Here is a 24192-nt window from a genome sequence, read left to right as displayed (position 1 = left end):
ACCCTCAGAGCGCCCCAGAGCGGAGCCCACACCGTGCAGCCCCCATTGCGCCTAGCCCCCAGGAAGGATTCCTCTCTTCAGGCCGCTAGGGTGGTGCACAGCTCCGCGCCACACGGGGGCGCTCTAGCTGCCGCTCCACGGCCAGCGGCTGCAGGGTCTCACATAAACCAACCATAGAGTTCAGCCCTGCCCTCCTAGAGCGCCCTCCCCAGCCCTGCAGCGGTTCCGTCTCTATGGTGGCGGATGCTCTCGGTTGCCTCTCGGAGGGTCTCAGGGGGTCCCCGGGGCTCACCCAGGTCCTCGCCCTTTGCGTCGTCCTTGCCGTCGTCATCCGGAGCGGCGGCGCTGCCGTCGGTGCTGTCGTCTCCTAAGGGAACCAGTCCGGGTTGCTGTGGGGGAGAGCCCCGGACTCCCTGACCAGCCCCGGGGTCCTCCCAGATCCTTTGCTACCAACCTCCAAGAGCCCTCAGCAGCCTCCAGGGACTCCCAGGGTCTATGGCTGCTCCCAGCAACCCCGGGGGTCCTCCAGGAACCTCCAAGCCCATGCACCTTCAAGCCCAGGGAACCTCCAAACTCAGGGAACCTCCAAGCCCGGAGGTCCTCTCAATAAATCCAGGGTCCTCCACCCATCTTCAACCCAGGGGTCCTCCAACAACCCCTCACTAACCCCGGGGACAATGGCTGGAGTTTGGGCTCCCAGGCCATACTCACCTCGGGGGTGCATGGGGGTCTCTCTCCTCTCATGGGGGGTGCTCTGCAGTGCTCCAGCCAGGTTGGGGTCCCCCTTGGGTCGTGGGGCACCCTGGCCCAGGGAGGGGCAGGCACCGCCATCCCCGACGCCGCCTGCTGCCAGCAGAGCCTTCCGGCTCAGGTCCATCAGAGCCTTCCCGAAGAAGGCCTCCTGTGGAGGGAGCAGCTGCCATCAGCATCCTGCTGTCCAATGTGGGGTCCCTCTGGGGTGTCCTCTCCATCCATCCCCACCCTGGCTACCCCACAGCCATCTGTGTCCACCTCAGGGTCGCTTCCATCCAGCCCAAAGCCACCTCTGTCCCCCTCACCTGCAGGTATGGAGGGAACATGTCCTCCAGCTTGCTCTTCTTCCTTCCCCGGCGCTTCTTCTTCTCATCCCCCTCTGCTGAGCCTGGATCCGCAGCTCCCTCGGCTGGGAGGTCACCTGGAGTCCCTGCAACAGCCACCCTGTTAGCACTTCAGCCCAAAAGGTTTTGGGGTTGTTCCCATATTACAGGCACAGCACCATGGAATGAACCCCACAATCCCTTCTCCATCCCCAGGGAACAAGTGGGCAGGAGAACAAGGGAAGAAGGGGAGAGGAGGGAAGGGAGAAGGGGAGAGGAGGGGAGGGAGAAGGGGAGAGGAGGGGAGGGAGAAGGGGAGAGGAGGGGAGGGAGAAGGGGAGAGGAGGGGAGGGAGAAGGGGAGAGGAGGGGAGGGCGAAGGGGAGAGGAGGGAAGGAGGGGACAGATGCCCCTGGGCCCTACCATCCTCGGGGTGCCCCTCGGCACTCAGCCCCTCGCGCCCCACTTCAGCCAGCACCGCTGAGACCTTCTTCAGGCGAGTGTTGGACTTGCGCTGCCGCACCATGAAGCCACCGATGCCTGGGGGGGCAGAGGAAGGGGAGGGGTGGGGGTGGTCACAGCAGTGCCAGGGGCAGGTGTGGCACTTGGGAGGAGGGAGGGCAGCCCCAGGTGGCACTCACCGGGCCGGTAGGGTTTGCGCTTCCTCTTCTTGCACTCCTCAGGGTCCTCCAGACCCTTCCCTGAGTCCACGTCGGCACCGATGTCACGGTCAGGGCTGGCTGGAGCCTCCAGCTTGATCTCACACTCCATGTGCTCCACCCCCACTGGGGAGGAGGGCACTTTAGTGGGGTCCCCAGGTACCCCCACACTGCACCCAACCTCAGCTCAGCCCCTGGGCACACCCACCCTTGGAGAACACATTAGTGGGGTCCTGGGCACCCCCAAACCTCAGCTCAACCCCTGGAGGACCCCAGCCTTGGAGGACACGTTAATGGGGTCCCTGGGCTCCCCCAAACCTCAGCTCAAACCTACCCTCAGCCTTGAGCAGCTCCTCAGTGTCCAGGTCCCCATCCTTCTTGTCCTCAGGGCCCAGGGGGTCTCCCCCCTCCAGCCCCCCGTCACCATTGAGGGCCCCGGGGCGACCCCCTTTGCGCTGCCGCCGCTTGTGCAGGGGGGACAGGGTGAGGTTCCTCAGCACTGCCATCCCTGTCTCTGTCAGCCACACCCCCTCAAAGCGGAAATACTGGGGCTCTGTGGGGACAACAAACAGCTCTGGGGACAACAAACAGCACAGGGGAAAAAGAAACAGCACGGGAAAAAGAAACAGCACGGGGGAAAAAGAAACAGCACAGGGGAAAAAGAAACAGCACAGGGGAGCAAAAAAATCCCCAGCAACGGGGGACAAAAGGCTGATGGCACTGGGGACAGAATGCTTGCAGCACTGGGGACCAAAAAAAACGTCATTTGGGACCAAAAGAATCCCAGCAGTAGGGACCAAGAAATTCCAGCCCTAGGGACCAAATAACCCCAGCCCTGGGGATCAAACTGCCCCAAACTTGGGACCAAAGTGTCCCAGCCCTGAGGATCAAACTGCCCCAGCCCTGGGGAACCAAACTGCTCCAGCCTTTGGGGATCACTGCCCCAGCCCTGGGGAACCAAACTGCTCCAGCCTTTGGGGATCCAACTGCCCCAGCCCTTGGAGATCCAACCGCCCCAGCCCTTGGAGATCAAACTGCCCCAGCCCTTGGGGATCAAACTGCTCCAGCCCTTGGAGATCAAACTGCCCCAACCCTTGGAGATCAAACTGCCCCAACCCTTGGGGACCAAACTGCTCCAGCCCTTGGAGATCAAACTGCCCCAGTCCTTGAAGATCAAACTGCCCCAGCCCTTGGGGACCAAACTGCTCCAGCCCTTGGAGATCAAACTGCCCCAGCCCTTGGGGATCCAACTGCCCCAGCCCTTAGGGACCAAACTGCTCCAGCTCTGGGGACCAAACTGGCCCAACCCTTGGAGATCAAACTGGCCCAACCCTTGGAGATCAAACTGCCCCAACCCTTGGGGACCAAACTGCCCCAGCCCTTGGAGATCAAACTGCCCCAGCCCTTGGAGATCAAACTGCCCAGCCCTTAGGGACCAAACTGCTCCAGCTCTGGGGACCAAACTGCCCCAACCCTTGGGGACCAAACTGCCCCAACCCTTGGGGACCAAAGCCAGCACCAGTCACCAATACCAGCATCAGTCCCAGCTTTGGGGACCTAGTGGCACTGAGGGTGGCACTGCCTGTACCTGGCTCCTTGGCCTTCACCGAGGTGATCTCTGGGAGAGGTGCAGGCGCTGCAGAGGGAAAGGCAGAGCAGTAAGGTCTCCATGTCCCCTCCTAATGTCCCCCCAGCCCCACCCTGGGGACATCCCCCAGGCTCTCACCAGCTGGTTTGACCACGTAGGGCTGGCAGGCGCTGCAGTCAAAGCCTTCATCCGCAGCCTGCTCCACCTCCTCCTCGCTGAAGAGGCTGTCACAGGCTGCATGCAGCCACCTGTGGGGAGCAGGGACCCCCCCATCAGCACCCCCAGGGAACCCCAACCACAGAATGGGTTGGCTTGGAACAGACACCCCCAAGAGCATCCAGTCCAGCATCAACCCAGCACCACCATGGTCACCAAACCCTGGCCCCAAGTGTCATGGCCATGAGAACTCCACCACCTCCCTGGGCACCCTGGGCCAGTGCCTGACCACTCTTGCAGGACAGAAGTTGTTCCTCATGGCCAACCTCAACCTCCCCTGGCACCATTTCAGGCTCAGAATCTCTCCACAGTCTCCCTGGGCAACCTGTGCCAGTGTCTCCCCACCTTCACTCTTTCTTCTTCCTCTCCAGTTTCAGTCTCCCCTCTCCCAGCTCCAATCCATCCCCCCTCATCCTGGCACTCCCAGTCCTTGCCCAAAGTCCCTCCCCAGCTCTCCTGGAGCCCCTTCAGATCCTGGTAGGCAGCTCTGAGGTCTCCCTGGAGCCTCCTCTCCAGGCTGAGGCAGCCCCAACTGCCCCAGCCTGTGCCCACAGGGGAGGTTCTGCAGCCTCTGATCCTCTTTGGGGTCTCTTTGACCACCTGAGCCCATTTCTGGCTCCCCCCTCCCCTGCCCCTGGCACTCACCGGTCGCAGTGGCGGCACTGGATCAGGAGATCATCCTCCACATACTTCTGACGGCAGAAGGGGCACACAACCAGGCTGGCACAGGGGGCACAGTGGGTGTAGTTGTTCTGCCACTCGCAGTGGAAGCCAGGGGAAGCTGCCCCACACTGCACGCAGCAAACGCACCTGGGGTGGGGGGCAGAGGGGTGAGTGCCAGCCCTGAGCTAGCCCCCCAAAGCTCAAGCCCTTTGTGGGTGCCCCCTCAACCCACCACTTGTACTTCCAGTTGCCCTTGGGCACCATCTACACAGATAAATCCCCACCCCTGAGTCCCCTTTGTTGTCTCCTAACCACCACTCTCCCCTCTGGCTGCCCTCAAGCACAGTTTGCTGTGGCACACAGGGGATCGGTGCCAGCCTAGAGCCACCCCCCAAAGCTTGAACCCTTTGTGGGTGCCCCTTCAATCCACCCCTTGCACTTCCAGCTGCCCTCGGGCACCATCTACAGAGGGATCCCCACCCCTGAGGGTCCCCTTTGGTGTCTCCTAACCGCTCTTTGCACTTCCAACTGCCCTCGGGCACGGTTTGCAGTGGCGCACAGGGGATCGGTGCCAGCCTAGAGCCACCCCAACTCCAATATGTTTGTGGGTGCCCCCTCAACCCACCACTTGCACTTCCAGCTGCCCTTGGGCACCATCTACAGAAGAATCCCCATCCCTGAGGGTCCCCTTTGGTGTCTCCTAACCATCACTCTCCCCTCTGGCCGCCCTTGGGCACAGTTTGCTGTGGCACACAGGGGATCGGTGCCAGCCTAGAGCCACCCCCAAAGCTTGAACCCTTTGTGGGTGCCCCCTCAACCCACCACTTGCACTTCCAGCCCCCCTTGGGCACAGTCTGCAGGGGGGGGTCGAGGCAGTAGGTGTGGTAGCTGATGTCACAGTCGTCGCAGAGCAGCAGGCGCGAGGGGTCGGAGGCTTTGCCGCACACCTCGCAGACGATGCACTCCACGCAGCGCCAGCCCTTCAGCAGCATCACCTTCGTGATCTGGGGGTGAGGGTGCCCAGCCTCAGCCCCCTGGGCACACCCAGAGGGCTCCCCAAGCTTGGCATGGCCAAAGAGAAGCTGTTGTAGGCGTTTGTAGGGTTGGGCCTGGGCAGAGCGGGAGGCCCCAAGGCTTAGACAGGCCGTGGGGGGCAGCCCTGGGGTTGATGTAGACACTGTGGGCACTCCTGAGGTTGGTGTGGGCACACCCAAGAGTTGGCATGGGCACTACAGACACTCCAAGGCTTGGTGTGGGTGCTACAGACACTCCTGATGTTGGTGTGGGCACTATGGACGCTCCCAAGAGTTGGCATGGGCACTACAGACACTCCAAGGGTTGGTGTGAATACTATGGTCACTCCTGGGGTTGGTGTGGGCACTGTGGGCACTCCCAAGAGTTGGCATGGGCACTACAGACACTCCAAGGGTTGGTGTGGGCACTATGGACACTCCCAAGAGTTGCCATGGGCACTACAGACACTCCAAGGGTTGGTGTGGGCACTATGGACACTCCTGGGGTTGGTGTGGGCACTGCGGGCACTCCAAGGCTTGATGTGTGCACTACAGACACTCCTGAGGTTGGTATGGGCATGAGAGATACTCCAAGGGTTGGCATGGCCACAGGGGCAACCCAAGGCCTGGCATAGTTTCTGTTATGGCTATACCCTGTCACTTCCAGAGGTTGGCATAGCCATAGGAGACAGCCATGAGGAACACCTCTGGAGTTGGCATAGCTGTGGAGGAGACTCCAAAGCTTGGCACAGCCACAAGGCACAGCCAGAGGGCACCCTGCTGAGGCTGGCACAGCCTCGTGGAACACCCCAGGGGTTGCCATAGCCAAGGGAGGACCACTGCAGGGCTTGGCATGGCTGCGGGGCACACCCAGAGCACAGGGACCTCCTGGGCACTCCCCAAGGACCACAGGCTGGCCAGATGGGTGCCCAAGGGTGGTGCCCAGCCTGCAGGGGCGGTGCCAGCTGCCCTCACCTTGCTGTTGACGCAGTAGGGGTGGTAGCACTGGGAGCACTGGGAGCAAGCCAGGAGGTGCCCCTCGGCCCCGCGCCCAAAGCTGCCACACACCACACACATGTCCTGGGGAGGCAGAGAGAGAAGAAGGCTGGGAGAGGGGCTGGGGGGGAAGGGGCACAGCAGCTGGCACTGGGAAGGGCACAGCAACCTGCCCTGCCCTTCTGTGGCTCCTGCTGCCCCCCAGCCTCCCCCCACCCCAGTCACCTGCATCAGCACAAACTTGTCGGTGTTGGAGAAGAGGACAACAGTGTTCTGCATGGTGTCATCATCATCCTCATCTTCCTCCTTGCTGGGGGAGCTCTCCACATCAGCCAGCTGGGGGCACAGCAAGGAGGAGAGGGGGGTCAGCTCTGAGGACCCCAACTCCAGGGTTTTTATTGGGGGGAGGGGGCAGTACCAGTCCCAGAATGGTGCCAAGCTAGGGGAGAACAGGACCAGGAAGGAGCAGAGAAACAGCTCCCAAGGCTCTGGGAGGTGAAATCCCCAGCCCCAAAAGATTGGTCCCAGCGATGCCCACCCACCCTGAGGGCTCCTTCTGGAAGCTGAGGGATGAGGATGGGAATGGATGAAGAAGATGGAGAGGGGCTTGGGGGGGGAGGAAGATGGAGAGGGGCTTGGGGGGAGGAAGAAGAAGAGGGGCTGGGGGTGAGGGGAGGAAGATGCTTGGCTCAAAGAGGTCTCCCCCTGAAGCCCCCCAGCCTTACTGCCAGGGTGTCCACAGAGGAGGTGGTCGACTTGAGGCGGGCACGGCCCCGGCCCCGGCCCCCATGGGACCCCCCCCGGGGGCGCCTCCGCCCTGGGAAGCTGCTGCTGCGCCCCTGGGACCGAGACAGAGAGGGTTAGAGCCACACTGCACCCCCAACACACACAGCACCCCAACACTGCACCCCAACACACACTGCACCCCCAACACACACAGCACCCCCAACACACACAGCAGCCCAACACTGCACCCCCACACACGCTGCACCCCCACCACACGCTGCACCCCCAACACACGCTGCACCCCCCAACACACGCTGCACCCCCCAACACACGCTGCACCCCCCCACACACTGCACCAACACACACAGCACCCCAACATTGCACCCCAACATTGCACCCCCCCACACACAGCACCCCAACACTGCACCCCCACACACACTGCAACCCAACACTGCACCCCACCACACACACTGCACCCCCACACACACTGCACCCCCACACACACTGCACCCCCACACTGCACCCCCACACACACTGCACCCCCACACACACTGCACCCCCAACACACACTGCACCCCCACACACACTGCACCCCAACACTGCACCCCACCACACACACTGCACCCCCAACACACATTGCACCCCAACCGCACACTGCACCCTCCACCCACACTGCACCCCCACCGCACACTGCACCCCCCCACACACTGCACCCCCCCACACACACTGCACCCCCCCACACACACTGCACCCCCCCACACACACCGCACCCCCAACGCACACACCGCACCCCCACGCACACTGCACCCCCCCACACACACTGCACCCCCCCACACACACCGCACCCCCCCACACACACCGCACCCCCCCACACACACCGCACCCCCACCACACACACCGCACCCCCACGCACACTGCACCCCCACGCACACTGCACCCCCTACGCACACTGCACCCCCAACGCACACTGCACCCCCACGCACACTGCACCCCCACGCACACACTGTACCCCCACGCACACTGCACCCCCACTGCACACTGCACCCCCACGCACACACTGTACCCCCACGCACACACTGCACCCCCACCGCACACACTGCACCCCCACGCACACACTGCACCCCCACGCACACACTGCACCCCCACGCACACTGCACCCCCACCGCACACTGCACCCCCACGCACACTGCACCCCCACGCACACACTGCACCCCCACGCACACACTGCACCCCCACCGCACACTGCACCCCCATGCACACACTGCACCCCCACGCACACTGCACCCCCACCGCACACTGCACCCCCCCACACACACACAGCACCCCCACGGGGGCACCCCAGGTGTTGGCATGGCTGTGAGGGATGCTCCTATGTTGGCATAGCTGTGGGGTACACCCCAAAGCTTGGCATGGCACAACCATAGAGAACACCTCTGGGGTTGGCATGGCCACAGGGCAGACTCCTGTGGGTGTTGTGGCTGTGGGGGACACCCCAAAGCTTGGCATAGCAATAGAAGACACCCCAAAGCTTGGCATGACCTTGGGGGACACCCCAAAGCTTGCTGCATCCACGCAGCACAGCCACAGGGGATACCTCTGCAGTTGGCATGGCCACAGCAGAGCACACCCCTGTGGCTGGCATGGCAGGAGGGGACACCCCAAAGCTTGGCATGACCTTGGGGGATACCCCAAAGCTTGCTGCATCCACATGGCACAGCCACAGAGGATACCTCTGGGGTTGGCATGGCCATGGCAGGGCAAACTCCCCAGCCCCCACCCCACACCTCCTGTTTGGGGCAGCTCTGGGAGGGGGCACAGCCCTGGGAAGGGGCACAGCCCTGGGAGGGGGGTGAAGGCGTTTGGTGTGTGCTGCCCCAACTCAGCCCAGGCTGGGGGGCAGTCTGTGGGGCCGGGGAGGGTCTGGGGGGACAGGGGGGGTCTCCCCAGTACCTGCTTGACCCGGGAGCGCCCGGGGGAGCTTCGCCTGCGGCCCTTGTCCCTGTCCCCATCCCCCTTGGTGCCAGGCTCGAAGAGCAGGGAGTCGTCGGTCTCGGCGCCCAGGGGCAGGGACCCTGCGTCCTCCTTTTGCAGGCTGGCATCGGCCGAGGCCGGGCCCAGCTCCAGGGACAGGGACCCCCCCCCTTCGGGGTCCGGGGAGCCCAGGAGGGGCTCAGAGCCGGGGAAGCTGCTGCTGGTGTCCCCCTGGCTCAGGTTGGAGATCTCATTGAGGATGTCGGGGCGAGGGCGCAGGGCAGGGGGCTCCGGCCCCACCTGTTGCCCCCTGCCCAGCAGCTTCTCCCCGGAGCTGCAGACCTCCATGGGGGTGCCAGGGCGCAGCTCATCTGCCTCCAGGAGTAGGGGGGACCCCTTGGCTTCGGGGTCCCCCCGAGCCCGGCCTTCCTCCAGTGCTTCCTCCTCGCTCAGGGGTGGGGAGCTGCCGCTAGTGCCCTCCCGCTCCAGCCTCGGAGCTTCTTCCTCCTCCTCTTCCTCCTCCTCGGGCACGCCTGGGAAGGGTCCCAGCTCCTGGGCTGGGCTGGTATGGAGGCCATCTCCAGGGGGGCTGGCCGGGGACTCCCCCTCACCACCTCCTGTCTCCATCTCCTCATCCTCAGGGGGCTTGGTGGGGGGCAGAGCACAGGCTGGGGAGCCCAGGGCGGGTGGTGGGGAGCCGGGGGGGGGCTCGGTGTCCATGGCGGTGGGAGGGTTGTCAGGGGGCCCGGGCAGGGCTGGGGTGGGCAGCTCAGGCACCTCGTCCTCCTTGGTGTCTGGGAGTTGGGCAGGTGAGACAGCTTGGAGATCTGGCGGGTAGAGAGGGCACAGTGACACCACAGCCCCCAGCAGTCTCCCCCACGCCCCCCAGCCCTGCCCCACACCCACCTGGAGGAGCTGGGGGCAGGAGGGTGGCCTCGGGGGACAGCAAAGGCTCCGGCTCCAGCTCCATCTCCTCCTCGGGGGGCAGCTCGGGGGCCAGGCCTGGAGCTTCCTCTGCCATGGCCACCTCAGGCAGGAGACCTGAGGGATGGGGTTAAGGTTGAGGGGGGCACTGGGGTCCCCCTCCAAGCCCTGCACCAACAGGGCCTAGCCTAAGGACCCCCCCAGCCTTCCAAAAGGGGACATTAAAGAACGGAATCAGGGTGAGGGGGTCGAGGGTGACACAGGAGCAGTGGTGGGAAAGGACCCAGCTGTGGGACACCCGCACCCATGGGAGACCCTCAGAGGTCCTCTCTTTACCTGGTGGCTTCAGGTCCTCCTGGGAGAGCTCCTCGGGGGGCAGCTGGCTGGGGAGTGGCTCTTCGGGGGGCAGCTCAGCAGGGAAAGGCTCCTCGGGGGGCAGCACTTCAGAGGGAGGCTCCTCAGGGGGTGCTTGGCTGGGGGGCAGCTCTTTGGGGGGGGACTCATCAAGGGGCAGCTCGTGAGGAGGGGGCTCGTCAAGGAGGGATTGGCTGGGGGGCAGCTCCTCAGAGGGCAAAGTGGCAAGGGGCAGCTCCTCGGGGGGCAGCTCCTTGAACAGTGGTTTGGTGGGGGGCAGCCCCTCGAAGGGAGGGGCAGCGAGGGGCAACTCATCCAGGGGGGGTTCAGCAGGGGGCAGCTCCTTGAGGCTGGGGGTGTCAAGGGGGGGGTTGTCCAGGGGTGGTCTCTCAAGGGGCAGCTCATCAGGGGGGGGCTCCATAGGGGGCAGCATGGGAGGGGGGGGCTCCTCGAGGGGCAGCACCAGAGGAGGAGGCTCCTCAGAGGGCAGCACCAGAGGTGGGGGCTGCACGTCAGGGGGCTCCATGAGGGGAGGGGGCTGAACGTCAGGGGGCTCCACGAGGGGAGGGGGCTGCACATCAGGGGGTTCCATGAGGGGAGGGGGCTGCATGTCAGGAGATCCCATAAGGGGAGGGGGCTGCACGTCAGGAGTTCCCATGAGGGGAGGGGGCTGCATGTCAGGGGACTCCATAAGGGGAGGGGGCTGCACGTCAGAGAGTTCCACAAGAGGAGGGGGCTCCATGAGGGGAGGGGGTTCTATATGGGGGGGGCCCATGAGGGGAGGGGGCTGCACGTGGGGGTGGTCCACGAGGGGAGGGGGCTCCACGTGGGGAGGGGGCTCAATGTCAGGGGGTTCCACGTGGGGAGGGGGCTCGATGTCAGGGGGTTCCACGAGGGGAGGGGGCTCCACATGGGGGAGCTCCATAAGGGGAGGGGGCTCCACGTGGGGAGGCTGCCTGAAGGGAGGGGGCTGCACGTCAGGGGGTGCCTTGTCAAGGGGCATGACATCAGGGGGCACCTCCCCGGGGGTGGGGTCGGCAGGAAGAGCCCTGCCATGGCCTGGGGGGGCCTCCCCGGGGTGCCCCCCGGGCTGCATCTCCTCCTCACAGCCCACATGCTCCGGCTCAGGCTTGCTGGGTGGGGGGGATGCCAACCTGCGGGGAAGGGGGCACCAGGTGAGGGGAGTGGGGCTCAGGCCACCCCTTGCCCAGGGCAGCAGGATCAGCCCTGCCACCCACAGCAGGGGCACACAGCCCCTCACCCACAACCCCCCCCCCAAAAAAACAGTGCCCCATCCCCACTCACGCCTGGGCAGGGGGCTCTGGCTGTGGTGCTGCCTGTGCTGGGCTGCCCTGGGCATCCTGTGTGGCACGGCGCTGCTGGCAGCCCTGGCACACCCAGGAGGGGCTCTGGGACCACTGGCAGCCAGGGCTGAGCTCCGCTGGGCACCGGCCACAGTCTGAGCAGAACCTGCAGTTCTGGCGGGGGGGAAGAGGTTGGCAGAGGGCAGGTCAGAAGGGGGTGAGGATTTGGGGGGAGGCGGAGGTGTGGGTTGGGCACCCTTGTGCCAACCTCAGCGAGAGCAGGACCCACCTGGCACTTCCAGGAGCTGGCAGGGAAGCCCTGGAGGGCAGGGTCCAGGCAGAAGCTATGGCAGCCCTGGTCACAAACCTCACACACCAGCATCGAGTCCTTGCCAGGCTGCCTGCGGTGGGGGTGGGCACAGGGAGCAAGGGTGAGGGTCTCATACCCACCCCTCCTCTGCCCCCCCACTTTTTCCTGTGCACCCCTCAAGCTCAGGGCCAGGGCCTCACCTGCAGGCTTGGCACACTTTGCACTCTGGGCACCGCCACCCCAGGCGCTTGCGCGACGTCAGGGCGATGCCCAGGCAGGCTCCATGGTAGTGGTGCCCACAGCTGGTACACAGCACCAGGTCCTGCAGCTCGCCCGGCCCCTGGCACACCAAGCACCTGGCATCCTCTGGGCACAGACAGAGATGGAAAGGGTGATGGAAACAAGTGTCAAGCATCCTGGCATCCCCCCCCACCAGGTTTGGTGCCCCCCTGGCCTGCACATACCCATCTGCAGGGCCTGTGCCACGTGCTGAGGGCACAGCAGCCGCAGGCTCCTCATGGACTGGAAGCAGCCAGCAGTAGCAGCGCAGGGCAGGTGGAAGAGCCGCAGGCACCCTTCTGCCCGGCACGGGATGGAGGCCCCTGCCCGCTGGCAGCGTTCACATTTCTGCAAGCAGAGTGCCCAAAGCAGGGGGGGGCAGAGACCCTGCTGAGTGCCCCCTGCCCACCCTGAACCCTCCCCCTAACCCCCCCGTGAGACCCCTCCTCACCTGTGAGATCCCTGAGAAAACAGCACTGCCCACACCGGCCCCTGGCACCTCCTGCCCCACTGCCCAGGCTGCGCACCAGCGGTGAACCCAGCAGTGCCCTGCAGGCAGAGGGGCACCAGAGACTCAGATGGGGGCACAAAGACCTCAGGGAGGGTGAGGTGGGCACACAGACCTCAGGGTGGGGGAGGTGAGGTGGGCACACAGACCTCAGAGGGCAGGGGTGAGGTGGGCACACAGACCTCAGTGGGCAGGGGTGAGGTGGGCACACAGACCTCGGGGTGGGGGGGTGAGGTGGGCACACAGACCTCAGAGGGGGGGGGTGAGGTGGGCACACAGACCTCAGAGGGCAGGGGGTGAGGTGGGCACACACACCTCGGGGCGGGGGGATGAGGTGGGCACACACTATGGAGGATAGGATGGGCACACGCCCCCTGGGAGAGGGGAGGAGGGTGGGCACACAGGCCTCGGGATGGGGGGTGGGGGGCCAGGGGGGGATGGGCACCCCAGTGCCACCACCCCGGTGCCAGCACCAGGCTCACCTGTCGGCTCGAAGAGCTGCACTGGAGTCACCCACTCCGAGAAGCCAACCTGTGCCAGGTCGTCGCCCACCTGGGGCTCCAGCTCTGGGAGGGGCTGGCTGGACCCCCCAGGGCTGGGGTGGTACCCTGCCAGCTGCTGGTGCCAGTCGGGAGCTGGCTCGAAGCGCTGCAGCTCCTGCTGCCCGTGCGGGCTCCAGTCCCCACAGTTGCAGAGGGCACAGCGGCGAAGGGGGGTGCTGGTGGGGGGGGAAGGAGGGAGCACAGGGGGTGTCAGGGACCCTCAGGACCCCACCACCAGCTCCATGTCACCCCCCCCAAGCGCCCCCCGCTGCCCTGTGCCCACCTGCCAGCCTGGGGAGGTCCCTTCGTGTCCTTGCTCTCCAGCTTCAGCCCCGCAGAAGCTTCTTCAGGGGGTTTTAGGGGGTCCCCCTCCCCGCTGCCCATCTCTTCCGAGGCCACAGCCCCATGGGCTGGGGGGAGAGAGGCTGTGAGACGCTGGGGGGAGGGGACAGCGAGCAGCCTGGGGAGGGGGATGCACAACACTGGAGCCCTCCCCCCCACACCTAAAGCCCCCTGCCCGGTGCTCACCAGGAGCCTCTGAGTCCTTCTCCTCGCTGGGCAGCCTCTGCTCCTCCATCCTGCCTCCGGCGTCCCTCGGGGGAGGCCCGCGGCTGGGAGGGGGGTGGGGAGGGGCAAGATCAGCACTGGGGTAAAGAAGACCCTCCCCAGAGCCCCCTCCTCACCCCCTGTAACCCTGTGTCACCCCCACAGCTCTGTGCCACCACTAACCCAAGGGCAGGCAGAGCTCCCCCTCAGCTGCTCCCTGTCCTGAGGCTGCATTTGGGGGTGGGAGGCTCAGCTTGTACCCCCTAAAGCGTGCCACGAGTGGGTGGCCCCTCGAGGGTCCGGGGAACCTCGTGTGTCACCTTCAACGCCCCCTGCCCTTCCCCGGGGTCCCCCCACCCCGGGTTGAGGTGGGATCGACTCAGCCATTCCCTGGCACAGCCCCGGTTCCCACGAGGGTTCGTGACCTCGATTAAACCCTGCGGGAGGGGGAAAGGGGGAGGAGGGGAGACCCCAGCTCCGCTGCACACCGAGAGGTCGCCGGGACCCCCGAGCAGCCCCCCAGACCCCTCCCCAGCACCAGCTCTGGGGTGGGAGAGGAATAAAGAACCCAGAGCAAAGCCATTCCCCCCCACACGGCTCCCATCGCAGGGCTGGGGGGATTTGGGGTGCAGCGGTAAAAGGGAGGTGCTGAGGTTGCTTCCCCCCACCCCGGGGGGCTTCCCCCCAGCCCGTGCCTCAGTTTCCCCATGCTCGGTAAGGACCCAGTGCTAGAGAACCTCAGAAATGGAGGGGGATGGGGGGGGGAGCTCACCCCTAAATCCACACCTAAAAGTAGGAGTCCATACCCCACCCCCATCCCCCCCGCTCCATGCACCCCAAAAACCTGAGGGGGTTCAGGCAGCTGCGGAAGGGAAGGGAAGCAACTGGCACACGGCAGCGGGGGCCCCAGAACCGGCTGCGAGCCACGCGTGGGGAAAGGGCCCGGGACCCCCTTGAGCGCACAGCCCAGGCCACTGGGGACGTGGGGAAGGTGCTGGGGAAGCCACCGGCCCCCCAAAAGCCACGCGGAAAGTCAGGGGGAGCCCCCGGCCGGTGCGGGGCGGGCCAGGCCCGGCGATGATGGCGGCTTCCACCTCCCCGAGCAAATCCCGGCCGGTTCCCCGGTGATCCCGGGGGGATTAGGGCCGCTGCGGGGCGTCTGAGCCTTCTCCGGAAAGGCCCCGGCGTGCACCGGGGACGGTGGCGTGGGAGGATAAGGGGGAGTAGGAGAGCGGCCCAGCCGGCCCTGCCCGCGCCCCCCGGGTAGGGAACTGCAGCACCGCGCGGGGACACCACCGCTCCCCCCCCGACCCACTCCGGTACCCCCCGGCCGCACTTCCCCTCCCCGGTACAACCAAGCCCTCCGGGGGACACCGACCCACCCCGGCCTAGTGCTCTGACCCATCCTGGCCTACCCGAACACCGGCACCGGGGCCCCGCAGCGCCGGGCCCGGCCGTACCTGCGCTCAGGCGGCGGCGCAGGGGCCCGGGCCCCACCGGCTCCCCCAGCGGTGGGCAGCGCCGGTACCGGTGCCGTTAACGGACACAAAAGAAGTCAGGGCGCGGGAGCGCCGCGCTCCTGGCCCGGCCGCCGGGGAGGCCTGGCCGGGAGGAGGCGGCGGCGGCGGCAGCGGCACAGCGCGGCCCGGCGGAGGCGGCGCGGCCTAACGCGAGGCCTCTCCCTTCCGGAGCCGCGGACCCCCGGGCCCGAATCGCGCGGGAGCCCCGTCAGAGCCACGTCCCACCCTCTTCCCTCCCCGGGCCGGTTCTTACCCCCGCAGCCGCCCTACGCCGACGGGCCTCGGGGCGCGGGGCGGACAGTGCTCCCCGGCGCGGCCATTTCCAGAGGAAAGTAGGTCCCGCCGCCCGCCCCCGCCCCGCCCCGCCCCGCCCGCCCCACCGGGAGCCGCCGCGCTGTGCCCTAGGTGGGGGGGGGCCTGCGGCCGGGGAGGGGGAGCGCCGCCGCCGCCGCTCCCGCACTACTTGGCGGCGGGGGGTTCGGGCGGAGGGAGACGGTGCGCGGCGGGTGCTGCGGCCCGCGCGGGGGGTGTGACGGTGACGGCGCGGGCCGCAGCGCACGCTGCCGGGAGGGATCCCTCCGCCGAGCTTAACCCCGCCGGCGCCGGGCGCGCGGCGCGCACGTGGGCACGGCGGGGCGGGGCCGGCAGCGGCAGAGGCTCCGCCCAGCCCTGACCGACCGCCCCCACCGGGACCGGAGGTGGCCATAAGGAGGGCTCCGTACCCTCTCTCGGTGCTCTCCGGCATAGCCGCTGTGCCCGGTGGTGGCTCCCGTGCCGTGTCTCGAGCGCACGGGGATGGAAGCCGCGGTCCGTACCGGAACCGGAAAGCCGCACGGAAAGGCCTACGCGTAGCTCTTCACTCGTTCTTGGCTCCGGGAACTCTGTTCCGGGAAGAGGGGAACGGTCCCGGTCCCCATCTCGGTCAGAACTGGGGACTACCTGCCCCGGGGGATCCCGGTCCAGGGAGAGAGGAACGGTCCGGACCCCTCCGCCGTCACAATCCAGGACCTCCCGCTCGCCCCGGGGGTTTCCCAAGGACGTCCTAAGGGACCATCCCACCCGGGCACCCCCAGACTCAAGATCCGGGCTCTGGGACTAGGGGGCGGAAAGCACGAACACACACACACCCCCCTCCCCCGACTCTCTCAGTAGCTGCTCCCCGTCCCAACACCCTCTATGGGGCACCGAGCAGCGCCACCCCAGCACTCCTCTCTCCCCGCTTAATTGGGTAATTAGCAGCAATTAGCCTGGCTGGGTGGGGATAAAGCCACACGGAGAACCGCAGCCAGGCCCAGGCACCCCAGAGCTTCCCCCCCTGCTCCCCAAGGCCGGGCGGCAGCTCTCAGGGTGGGACAGGGAGATCAGGGCTGCAGCCACCCTCCCCTCTCCAGGACGCTCAGCTCCCCGAACCGGGGAAGCTCAGTATTGGGATACTGGGAGACCCTTCGATGCTGCCTCACCTTCCATCCCCCCCCGCAGAGCAGGAGCAGCTTCCCCCCGAGGCCGGGATCTGACGGGGGAGGGGGTAGTAGACAAAACAAAGTTTAATTGTTCCAGCCCCGCGGCCGCGACTCCCACGAGCAGCGGCTGCCAGCGCAGCACCGGACCTGCCGGGAACAACACCGGCATTCAGCCCCAGCTCCCCGTGCCCCCGGGGATGGGACGGGGGGCGGATCCGATGTGTCCTTGTGCGTGTGTGTGTGTTTGGGAGCAGGGGGGGGAAAGAGGAAACAGCAGCTAAGAGCAGGGGGATGCTCCCCAGCTGGGATGGGGCCCCCCTTCAACCCCACTCCCAGCTCTCCATGAGTCCCACAGACTGTGCAAAGTGAGGGCTCCTGCATGGCAGCAGGGCCAATGTGGCTCCAGAACCATCCCACCCCCCAGTGTCACACCCCAAAGTCATTGCTGTGGTCCAGGGTGGGGAGAAATGGGTGGGGGAAGGAGAGAAGGTCCCCATCCCGGAGGTCACATCAGGTGGCAGCCGCTTGATCTGCCATAGGAGTTGTCCACTCGGTCGATCTCCTCAATGATCTTCGTGAAGATCCCCTGGGTCACCTGGGGACAAGGGGACATCAGCACTGCCACCCCAGGGACCCTGCTTGCAGCCTCGGGAGGAAGGGAGAGGGGGGTGTGACCCAAGCCCAGACCTGGCTCTCCTTGGCTGAGGACTCCAAGAAGATGGCTCCCCACGACTCTGCCAGCTTCTTCCCTTCATCCGTCCTCACCTCCCGGCTGGAGACACAGAAGAGGACAGGCAGGATGGGGCCACCAGGTGCTCAGGGTTGGGGTGGATGGGGGACACCACACATAAGGGACAGAGCCCCCAGAACCTTCCTTACCTCTGCAGGGACAGGTCTGCCTTGTTCCCCACCAGCACCACGGGCATGCTGCAGGCACAGGAAGGGGGGAGAGTGAGGACCAGGGCACCCTCCCTGGGCACCCTCCCTGGGCACCCCCTGTGCCCCTGAGCACCCCTACCCCGTGCCCAGGAGGGGACAGTACCTACCGTGTTTTGCCCCTGCTCTCATACAGCTTGTTGTGAAGAGTCTTCACCACCTGGAAGCTGTGGGAGAAGGGGAGGTCTGGGTACTGCCCCCCACAGGGGTCCCCACCACCACTTCCAAGGGGACTCCAGCCCCAAGAGGACCCTGGGGACAGTGCAGGGTCCCTCACCTCCGCAGGGACGTCACTGAGTACACCAGGACATAGCCATGGATGCCAATGATGAAGGAGTGGGGCAGGATGGTGTACTCGTCCTGGAGATGGGGGGGCAGGACCGATGCCAGGGGGGGCTCTGTGGGCAGCAGCCCCTCACCCCCACCTTGCCCCAGGACCTGCCCCCAGCGTTACCTGCCCAGCTGTGTCCACCAGCTGAAGCTGGAACTCGTCCTTGCCCACCACTACCATCTTGTTGTAGGCTGCAGAGGTGACACCAGGTCAAGGGGGGCTGCCTGGAAACCACCCCCACCCACCCCACCCTCCCCCAAAAGACACCAGCGTCCCCTCCACCCCCCTCCAGAGGAAATTCAGCCCCTGGGGCACAGCCTAGAGGTGGGGATACCTCTGTCCTTATCACCTGCAGCCCTATGGGAGCGGCAGGACCCCAGGCAGGCAACCCCTCCCTGCCCCAAATGAAACTCACTGCTCTCCACCGTGGGCTCATAGCACTCCACGAACTTCCCCTCCACGAACTGGTGGGCCAAGGAGGTTTTGCCTGGCAGAAGGTGAAAAGCACAGGGCTGGGGACCGGGATCTGAGCATCACCCCGAGTCAGGGGAAGGAGCCCAACCGAGGGAGAGGAACCACCTCGGCACCCCCGTGCTCACCATCCTCTCCCGCAGGGCTCCCAGGACCCAGTCTCAGAGGGGAGCCCGAGGGAGCCCAGGGGACACATCCCGGAGGTAATGGGGGAGGAGGATCCGGGATAGGTGTCCAGGTCTAAGCATGGCCCCCACTTGAGGTGCTCCGAGACCACGGAAGGCAACCGCGAGGAGCCCAGCACAGCCACCCGGTGCATCCCCAGCTCCCATCAGTACCTTGTTAAGCAGCCACACTCCTACGCACCCACAAGGGGCTCAGCACAGCCACCCCTGGCGCACCACTAGCTCTCGGCATTGCCCCGTGGCGCAGCCCCGTTCCCACGCACCATCCCAGGTCGGGACCCCCCCATCCCGAACCGCACGGGGCAGAGTGCAGAGCCCCTTCCCACACTCCCCCCCCTCCTTGATCCCGTACTGACCCACGGCACGGTACCCGAGGATGAGCACTTTCCGGTAGCGAACCGGCGGCATGGCCCGAGGTGGGGGGGGAACGGGCGGTACGGGCGGGCGCGGCACACAGCGTTATAAACCGCCCGCCGCGCCGCTGGGGGGCGGAGCCGCCGCCACTACAGCCGCGGAGCCACGTGACCACAACACCTCCCACCCGCCCGTTTCCATTGGCCAGGAGGCGGTGGAGGGGGCGTGTCCTGTGGGAGGCGCATGCGCGCTGGCTGCCGGGGCTCCATTCATGAAAACGGAGGGAACGGCCGTGGCCACGTGGTGGCCGCTCAGCTGAGCGGGGTGGGAGGGGGGAGATTTTGCGTCCCAAGGCCTGGGCACCACCGGGAACACCCGCACCCACCTCCTGACCCCCGACACCCCGACGGCATCGGGTCCCCAGTCCTCTGAGATGCCTAGCCAGGGGGACTCCCAGCCCCCCGGGGATGCGCGGCCCCAGGGACCCCCATGGCCCTAGAGGTTGTGCAACCCCAGGCACTCCAAGCCCTTCTGGGGATACCCAGCCCCAAGAACCCCTCATTGCCCTGGGGATGCCCCAGTCCCCCGGGATGCCCAGCCCCAGGAACCCCTCATTGCCGTGGGGATAAGCCAATCCCCCAAGGATGCCCAGCCCCAGCCCCCCAACACCCTCCTTGCACACACCCCCAGTCCCAGCCATGGATGCAGGAGGGCCATAGACTCTCTTTATTCACCCAAACAATTAAATAGTAGCATTTTCTTTCTTTTTTTGTTGTTTGTTTTGGTTTGTTTTAAACCAGAAGCGGTTAAAAGCAGGCTGCCCCCCTGCCCCATGGGGCTGGCCCCACTGCCAGGGCAGGGGTGGGCACGAGGGACATTTATATTACCATTTATAAATAGAAAAATAAAACTCTCAAGCAGGGCAGGTTAGCGGTTAGCACAGTTAGAGCCTGGTCTGGTGTGGGGTACCTGCAGCAGACCCCCACCCTGTGGCGTGGGAATGGGGACAAGGACTCCACAGGTGACAGAGGATCAGACCCAGAGCTGGGGGACACAGATGGGTGCTTGGCTGATTTGGCATTACCCCCTTGGGCTGGGTTTGGCCCCCTTGGCAGCCCCAGTCCCTGCGTAGTTATTAATAAAGCAATAAATACAGGGACAGTGGGGGGGGAACCAGGGCATGGGAACCCAGCAGCGCTGCTGGGGGGGCTCTTGGGCAGGGGAGGGGGCTGAGCCCAGGTGCCCTGGGCCACTCCATGGCACCCTGTCTCCACTGTCCTTGGGCAGTGCTGAGCTGAGAGGCACCCAAACCCCTCTGCCAGTGCCAGGGGTGCCCCTACACCTCCTCTCTGGGTACAAGGGGGGTCCAGGGCCAGAGCCCCCCACTTCCAGTGTGTGGCAACTTGGGGGGCCAGCGAGCCCTAGGCCTGCAGAGCCTCGGGGGCCAGCATGCCGCCGGCCAGCCGGTAGAGCAGGCGGGAGTACCAGTGCATGCCAGCCTCTGGCATCGTCCCGTTACCGGTGTCGGGGCGGGCGGGCAGCAGTGAGAGGAGCCCGTGGAAGAGGCGGAGCGGGGCGAAGGCTCGGTGTGCCCAGCGGTGACTCTCCAGGACGGCGTAGCAGGATGCCAGCACCCCGTTAACCAGCAGGGTCCCGTGGGAGGTGAGGGGGGCAAAGACCCCCACGCCATCCTCCCGTGAGACCCGCAGCACCCGCGCGGGGCGCAGGCCCTGCCCGCCGGCCCCGTGGGCCAGCACCGCGTCCCCCGGGCGCACACGGTGGGCGAAGACGGGCGAGAAGGCGGCCGCGGTGCCGTTGGCTACGCCGCGGGCAGCGAAGATGAGGTGGGACGGGGTGAGGAGCAGCCGAAGCGCGGGACTGGCCGTCTCGATGGCCACGAAGGAGGCTCTCTGGGCCAGGTCGCGGTCCAGGAAGAGCAGCACCTGGGTGGGCACCAGGCGCCCGCCTGGCTCGGCGCCCAGCACCCAGTCGCCCTGGCGTAGGTCAGCCAGACCCCGGTGCTCGCCGTTCCGCAGCGTCACGGTGGCGTGTCCGGGGAAGCAGCCACCGGTGCGAACGGCCAAGGAGTTATCTGTGGGTGGGGGGTGATTGAGAACGCTGTGGGTCCCCTCTCTTCGCTGGTCGCCTCCACAAGCCACCACCTCCAGGGGTGCCGAGTGGAACCGCCCGGCCCCCAGAGCACCCCCAGAACAAAGTGGGGATTTTCCGAAGCACACCCCCAGCCCTGTTCCTGCGCAGAGCTCCCAGGGAGGTTGGGTGCTGCAGGGCCCCTTTGTCCGCCCCGCACTGACGCCCTTTGTTCGGGGCTAGGGACGGTGACATTTGCGGCCACTTTCACTTTCTGTCGATTGTCGTTTCTGGGCAGGATGGAGGCTGCCGGCCCGGGGCGGCTGCAGGGCAGGGAGGGCATCGGCTGGGCTGTGACCGTCCCCACCGGCTTAAGCAGCCCTCACCTACCCCACACCGGGAGCTGAACCACGGGAGTGGCTCCAGCGAGGCAACATTTGGAGGGGAGTTTGGTCAATGTGGGGGCTGGAAAGGGCTCTGAGAGGGGAGCTGGGCTGGAGCCAGAGACAGGCTGAACCCACTGTGACCAGACACCAGCCAGAGCAGGGCTGCATCCCGCGTGGAGCAGGGCAACGGAGGAGGCTGTGGGGCTGCAGGATGAGTTGCTTATGAGGTTGTCGGCCCCCTCTGTGTGGTACCTGCTCGGACGGAGACGTGAATGTGAGCCTTGGACTCGTAGTAGACCCAGTCAAAGCCAGCCTCGACGGCCAGGCGTGCCAGCATGCCGTACTTGTGCCGGTCCCGATCGGAAGTGGTGATGTCTAGCGCCCGGCCCTCGTAGTGCAGCGAATCAGGGAGGTGGTGCCCATCCTCGTCCCAACCCTCTGTCACCCGCAGCTTCACCCCCGGCCACATATTCATCACCGCGATGGCCAAAGAGTTCACACGCTCCTTGCAGCGCTGGGGCGGGGGGAGAGGGGGAGGGAGGACACAGACCAGCACCGGCGTCACCCCCAGCCCCACCACAGTGCCTGGTTCCCTCCTGGGGGAGTCCTGCAGATGGACACTGTGCCTGCGTGGGACCCGAATGGGGGGCAGGTTAGGTGTCCCCCACCGGGCACAAAGAAGGACGTGGCATATCTGCCCCCCTACTCCCTGACTGGGAGCAGGTTGAACGTTAACGAGCCCCGGGGTGCTGGTGGACCTGCTGGGCAGCCGGGTAGAACGGACAGGGGACCGGGATAGGAACGGGACGGTGTCACCTTCCCCACGGCCATGGCCATGACTGATTAACCTGGGGGCGGCTGTGGGGCAGGGCTGGGGAAGCAGCTGACCGTGACCCAGAGCTGAGGCCCAGAGCGGGCCCTGGGGGTGGCGTTCAGCAGAGCAGGGAGGGGAGCAGGGCCTGAGAGGCACCGTGGGGGGGAACGGTGACTCCGGTGCCCGGAGCTGAAGGCAATGTTGTGGGGGCTTCGGGGTCCCTTTCCCCAGTAGCAGCGGCGGCAGTGGCGCGGGGTGCAGCAGTCAGAACTTCGTTCTTTCCCTCACCACCGCCCCGGTAGCCGCTGAGGTGACAGCATCCCTCCGCACCCCGGTGTTCCCCACTCCCCCGAGCGACAAAGCTGCTCCCGGGAGCACGGGGCCGCGGGCCCGGGGTGGTTCGGCTGAGTTGGGGGGGGGGGCGGTAGCTGCAGGGGGGCAGGAATGTGCCCGGCCCGGCCCGGCCCGGCCCGGCGACAATGAGCGCTTCCAGCCCGGCACTGACCTCAGGCCCCGGGAATGCCGGCACGGCCACAAAGGGCTCTTTCAGCCGCCCGCATCCCGGGCCGGCTTCGTGCCCGCGGCCCCGCCGGTTCCCGCCGTCCCGGCCCCACCGCCCCCGCTGCCCCGGCCCGCGGGAGCCGCCTGGACCACTCGGAGCATCCCCTGTGGCCATGGCGACCGCGGGGCCGCCCCTCACCATGGCAACCGGGAGCATCCCGGCGGGTGCACGGAGCATCCCGGGTTTCCGACGCCCTAGATCCACCCGCCCCGGGTACCGGGACTGCATTCTCCCCGCTGACACTGCCCCGGAGTACGGGGAGAGCGGAACCACCGGTACCTCGTGTCCCTGGTCCAGCGGCCGCACCCCAGACGCCCCCATCCTCTTTAATCCTCGACGTCAGGTCATTAACGTGGAGCAACCCTCCCTTCACGGGGCTCCGGTGCTGCCCCGCCGCCGCCGCAGTCCATGGAACGGCGACAGGGACGGGCAACAGACAGAGGGCTGTCCCGGGGGTCTCTGTGCACCCCGGGAAGAGTCGGTGTCCCCCGGGGAAACTCCGTGAGCCCCGGCAAGGGTCTGTTCGCCCAGGGAAAGGTCGGTGCCGCTCGGGGAAGGTCGCTGCTCTCCCGCCCACTCCGTTCCCTCCTCCCCCGCGTCCCCCGGAGCGAGGCCGGGCCGGGCGCAGCCCCCACCTCGGTCATGAGCCGGTCTGCCCCCGTGTTCTCCTCGTCCTTGAAGATGATGTCGGGGTTGTAGTTGGGCATCAGGTCCCTGAAGCGCTCCGAGCCCCGCAGGACTTTGCCCTCCGCCTTCCCGCTCGCCCCCAGGGTCTGCTCGGGCACGTTGGGCACGAACTGTTTGTAGAGCAGCGGAGAGAGCTGCCGCCGCCCCAGCCGCCGCCGCCCCACCGGGCCCCGTCCCGGGCCGCAGCCCAGCAGCGGAGCGGCCAGCAGGCAAACGAGCAGGCCGAGGGCGAGCGGGTTCCGCCGGGGCATCCCGGCCGCCGGGCCCCGTTAACTCCGCGGGCCCCGTTCAGTCGCCCGGGGCACAGGCGGCCGGGGCGGGCATGGTACCGGTGCGATGGCTCCGGGGCTTTTAGAGGGTCGCGGTGCCAGGGGCGGGTCGGTGCCGTTTCCTTCTCACACCCACGGTCCCGTCGCAGCTGCGGGATCCGCGGCCGCCCGGGACAGGCAATCGCCCCCTCCCCCGCTGGTGCCGTCACCCACTCGGGACAGCCCTCCCCCGCTGCTGGTTCCGCGCCCACGGGCCCGGCACCCCCTCGCCTGCTGCGATACCCCAGCCCCGGGGACTCCCCGACACAGCCGAGCTTCGGGAAAAGTCCTCCGACGGCTGCGTACCGGCACCGGGCCCCAGACACCTAGTTCCTGGCACTGCTCCTGCACCGGGACCTCGCTTCTGGAACTGCCGTGGGACCGGAATGGAGACCTGACCCCACACCCCGATTTTG

At 66.5% G+C, this 24192-nt stretch overlaps 3 protein-coding genes across 3 annotated transcripts in view; all 3 read right to left on the bottom strand.

Annotated features, from left to right (window-relative positions):
• KMT2D (lysine methyltransferase 2D) overlaps window positions 1-13705 on the bottom strand; it is a 37309-nt gene extending 23604 nt beyond the window's left edge. Inside the window, exons 1-24 of the mRNA XM_054398769.1 lie at window positions 13657-13705; window positions 13412-13538; window positions 13069-13304; window positions 12530-12627; window positions 12264-12426; window positions 12000-12165; window positions 11779-11890; window positions 11491-11663; window positions 10168-11339; window positions 9814-9948; window positions 8887-9734; window positions 6936-7049; window positions 6436-6546; window positions 6190-6294; window positions 5024-5205; window positions 4184-4348; window positions 3461-3570; window positions 3323-3370; window positions 2069-2287; window positions 1717-1860; window positions 1499-1615; window positions 1059-1183; window positions 712-901; window positions 293-367 (exon numbers count right to left, since the gene is read on the bottom strand). Coding sequence (XP_054254744.1) covers window positions 293-367; window positions 712-901; window positions 1059-1183; window positions 1499-1615; window positions 1717-1860; window positions 2069-2287; window positions 3323-3370; window positions 3461-3570; window positions 4184-4348; window positions 5024-5205; window positions 6190-6294; window positions 6436-6546; window positions 6936-7049; window positions 8887-9734; window positions 9814-9948; window positions 10168-11339; window positions 11491-11663; window positions 11779-11890; window positions 12000-12165; window positions 12264-12426; window positions 12530-12627; window positions 13069-13304; window positions 13412-13538; window positions 13657-13705 — 4984 coding nt within the window. The remainder of the gene's footprint in view (window positions 1-292; window positions 368-711; window positions 902-1058; window positions 1184-1498; window positions 1616-1716; window positions 1861-2068; window positions 2288-3322; window positions 3371-3460; window positions 3571-4183; window positions 4349-5023; window positions 5206-6189; window positions 6295-6435; window positions 6547-6935; window positions 7050-8886; window positions 9735-9813; window positions 9949-10167; window positions 11340-11490; window positions 11664-11778; window positions 11891-11999; window positions 12166-12263; window positions 12427-12529; window positions 12628-13068; window positions 13305-13411; window positions 13539-13656) is intronic.
• Window positions 13706-17159: 3454 nt separating this feature from the next.
• On the bottom strand, window positions 17160-18985 carry RHEBL1 (RHEB like 1). The gene is made up of 8 exons (XM_054398773.1): window positions 18934-18985; window positions 18337-18408; window positions 18045-18112; window positions 17868-17950; window positions 17701-17757; window positions 17534-17581; window positions 17342-17426; window positions 17160-17249 (listed from the first exon to the last, which is right to left on the bottom strand). The coding sequence occupies exons 1-8, from the start codon at window positions 18983-18985 to the stop codon at window positions 17160-17162; spliced, it is 555 nt and encodes a 184-aa protein (XP_054254748.1).
• Window positions 18986-20352: 1367 nt separating this feature from the next.
• On the bottom strand, window positions 20353-23719 carry DHH (desert hedgehog signaling molecule). The gene is made up of 3 exons (XM_054398768.1): window positions 23417-23719; window positions 21658-21919; window positions 20353-21023 (listed from the first exon to the last, which is right to left on the bottom strand). The coding sequence occupies exons 1-3, from the start codon at window positions 23717-23719 to the stop codon at window positions 20353-20355; spliced, it is 1236 nt and encodes a 411-aa protein (XP_054254743.1).
• Window positions 23720-24192: the final 473 nt, after the last annotated feature.

Source organism: Indicator indicator, unplaced genomic scaffold (genome assembly GCF_027791375.1).
Source record: "Indicator indicator isolate 239-I01 unplaced genomic scaffold, UM_Iind_1.1 iindUn_scaffold_104, whole genome shotgun sequence".
NCBI lineage: Eukaryota > Metazoa > Chordata > Aves > Piciformes > Indicatoridae > Indicator > Indicator indicator.
The sequence above is the reverse complement of the archived record's forward strand: the minus strand, read 5'-3'. Positions and strand labels throughout refer to the sequence as shown.

Coding starts and splice junctions, on each gene's coding strand:
- DHH (XM_054398768.1), bottom strand. CDS start 23,719: ATGCCCCGGCGGAACCCGCTCGCCCTCGGCCTGCTCGTTTGCCTGCTG. Junction 21,920..23,416: donor CAGACCGGCTCATGACCGAG/GTGGGGGCTGCG, acceptor CCCCCGCCCCAG/CGCTGCAAGGAGCGTGTGAA. Junction 21,024..21,657: donor TCACGTCTCCGTCCGAGCAG/GTACCACACAGA, acceptor CCCCACCCACAG/ATAACTCCTTGGCCGTTCGC.
- RHEBL1 (XM_054398773.1), bottom strand. CDS start 18,985: ATGCCGCCGGTTCGCTACCGGAAAGTGCTCATCCTCGGGTACCGTGCC. Junction 18,113..18,336: donor TGAGCCCACGGTGGAGAGCA/GTGAGTTTCATT, acceptor TCACCTCTGCAG/CCTACAACAAGATGGTAGTG. Junction 17,250..17,341: donor CCTCAGCCAAGGAGAGCCAG/GTCTGGGCTTGG, acceptor CCTTGTCCCCAG/GTGACCCAGGGGATCTTCAC.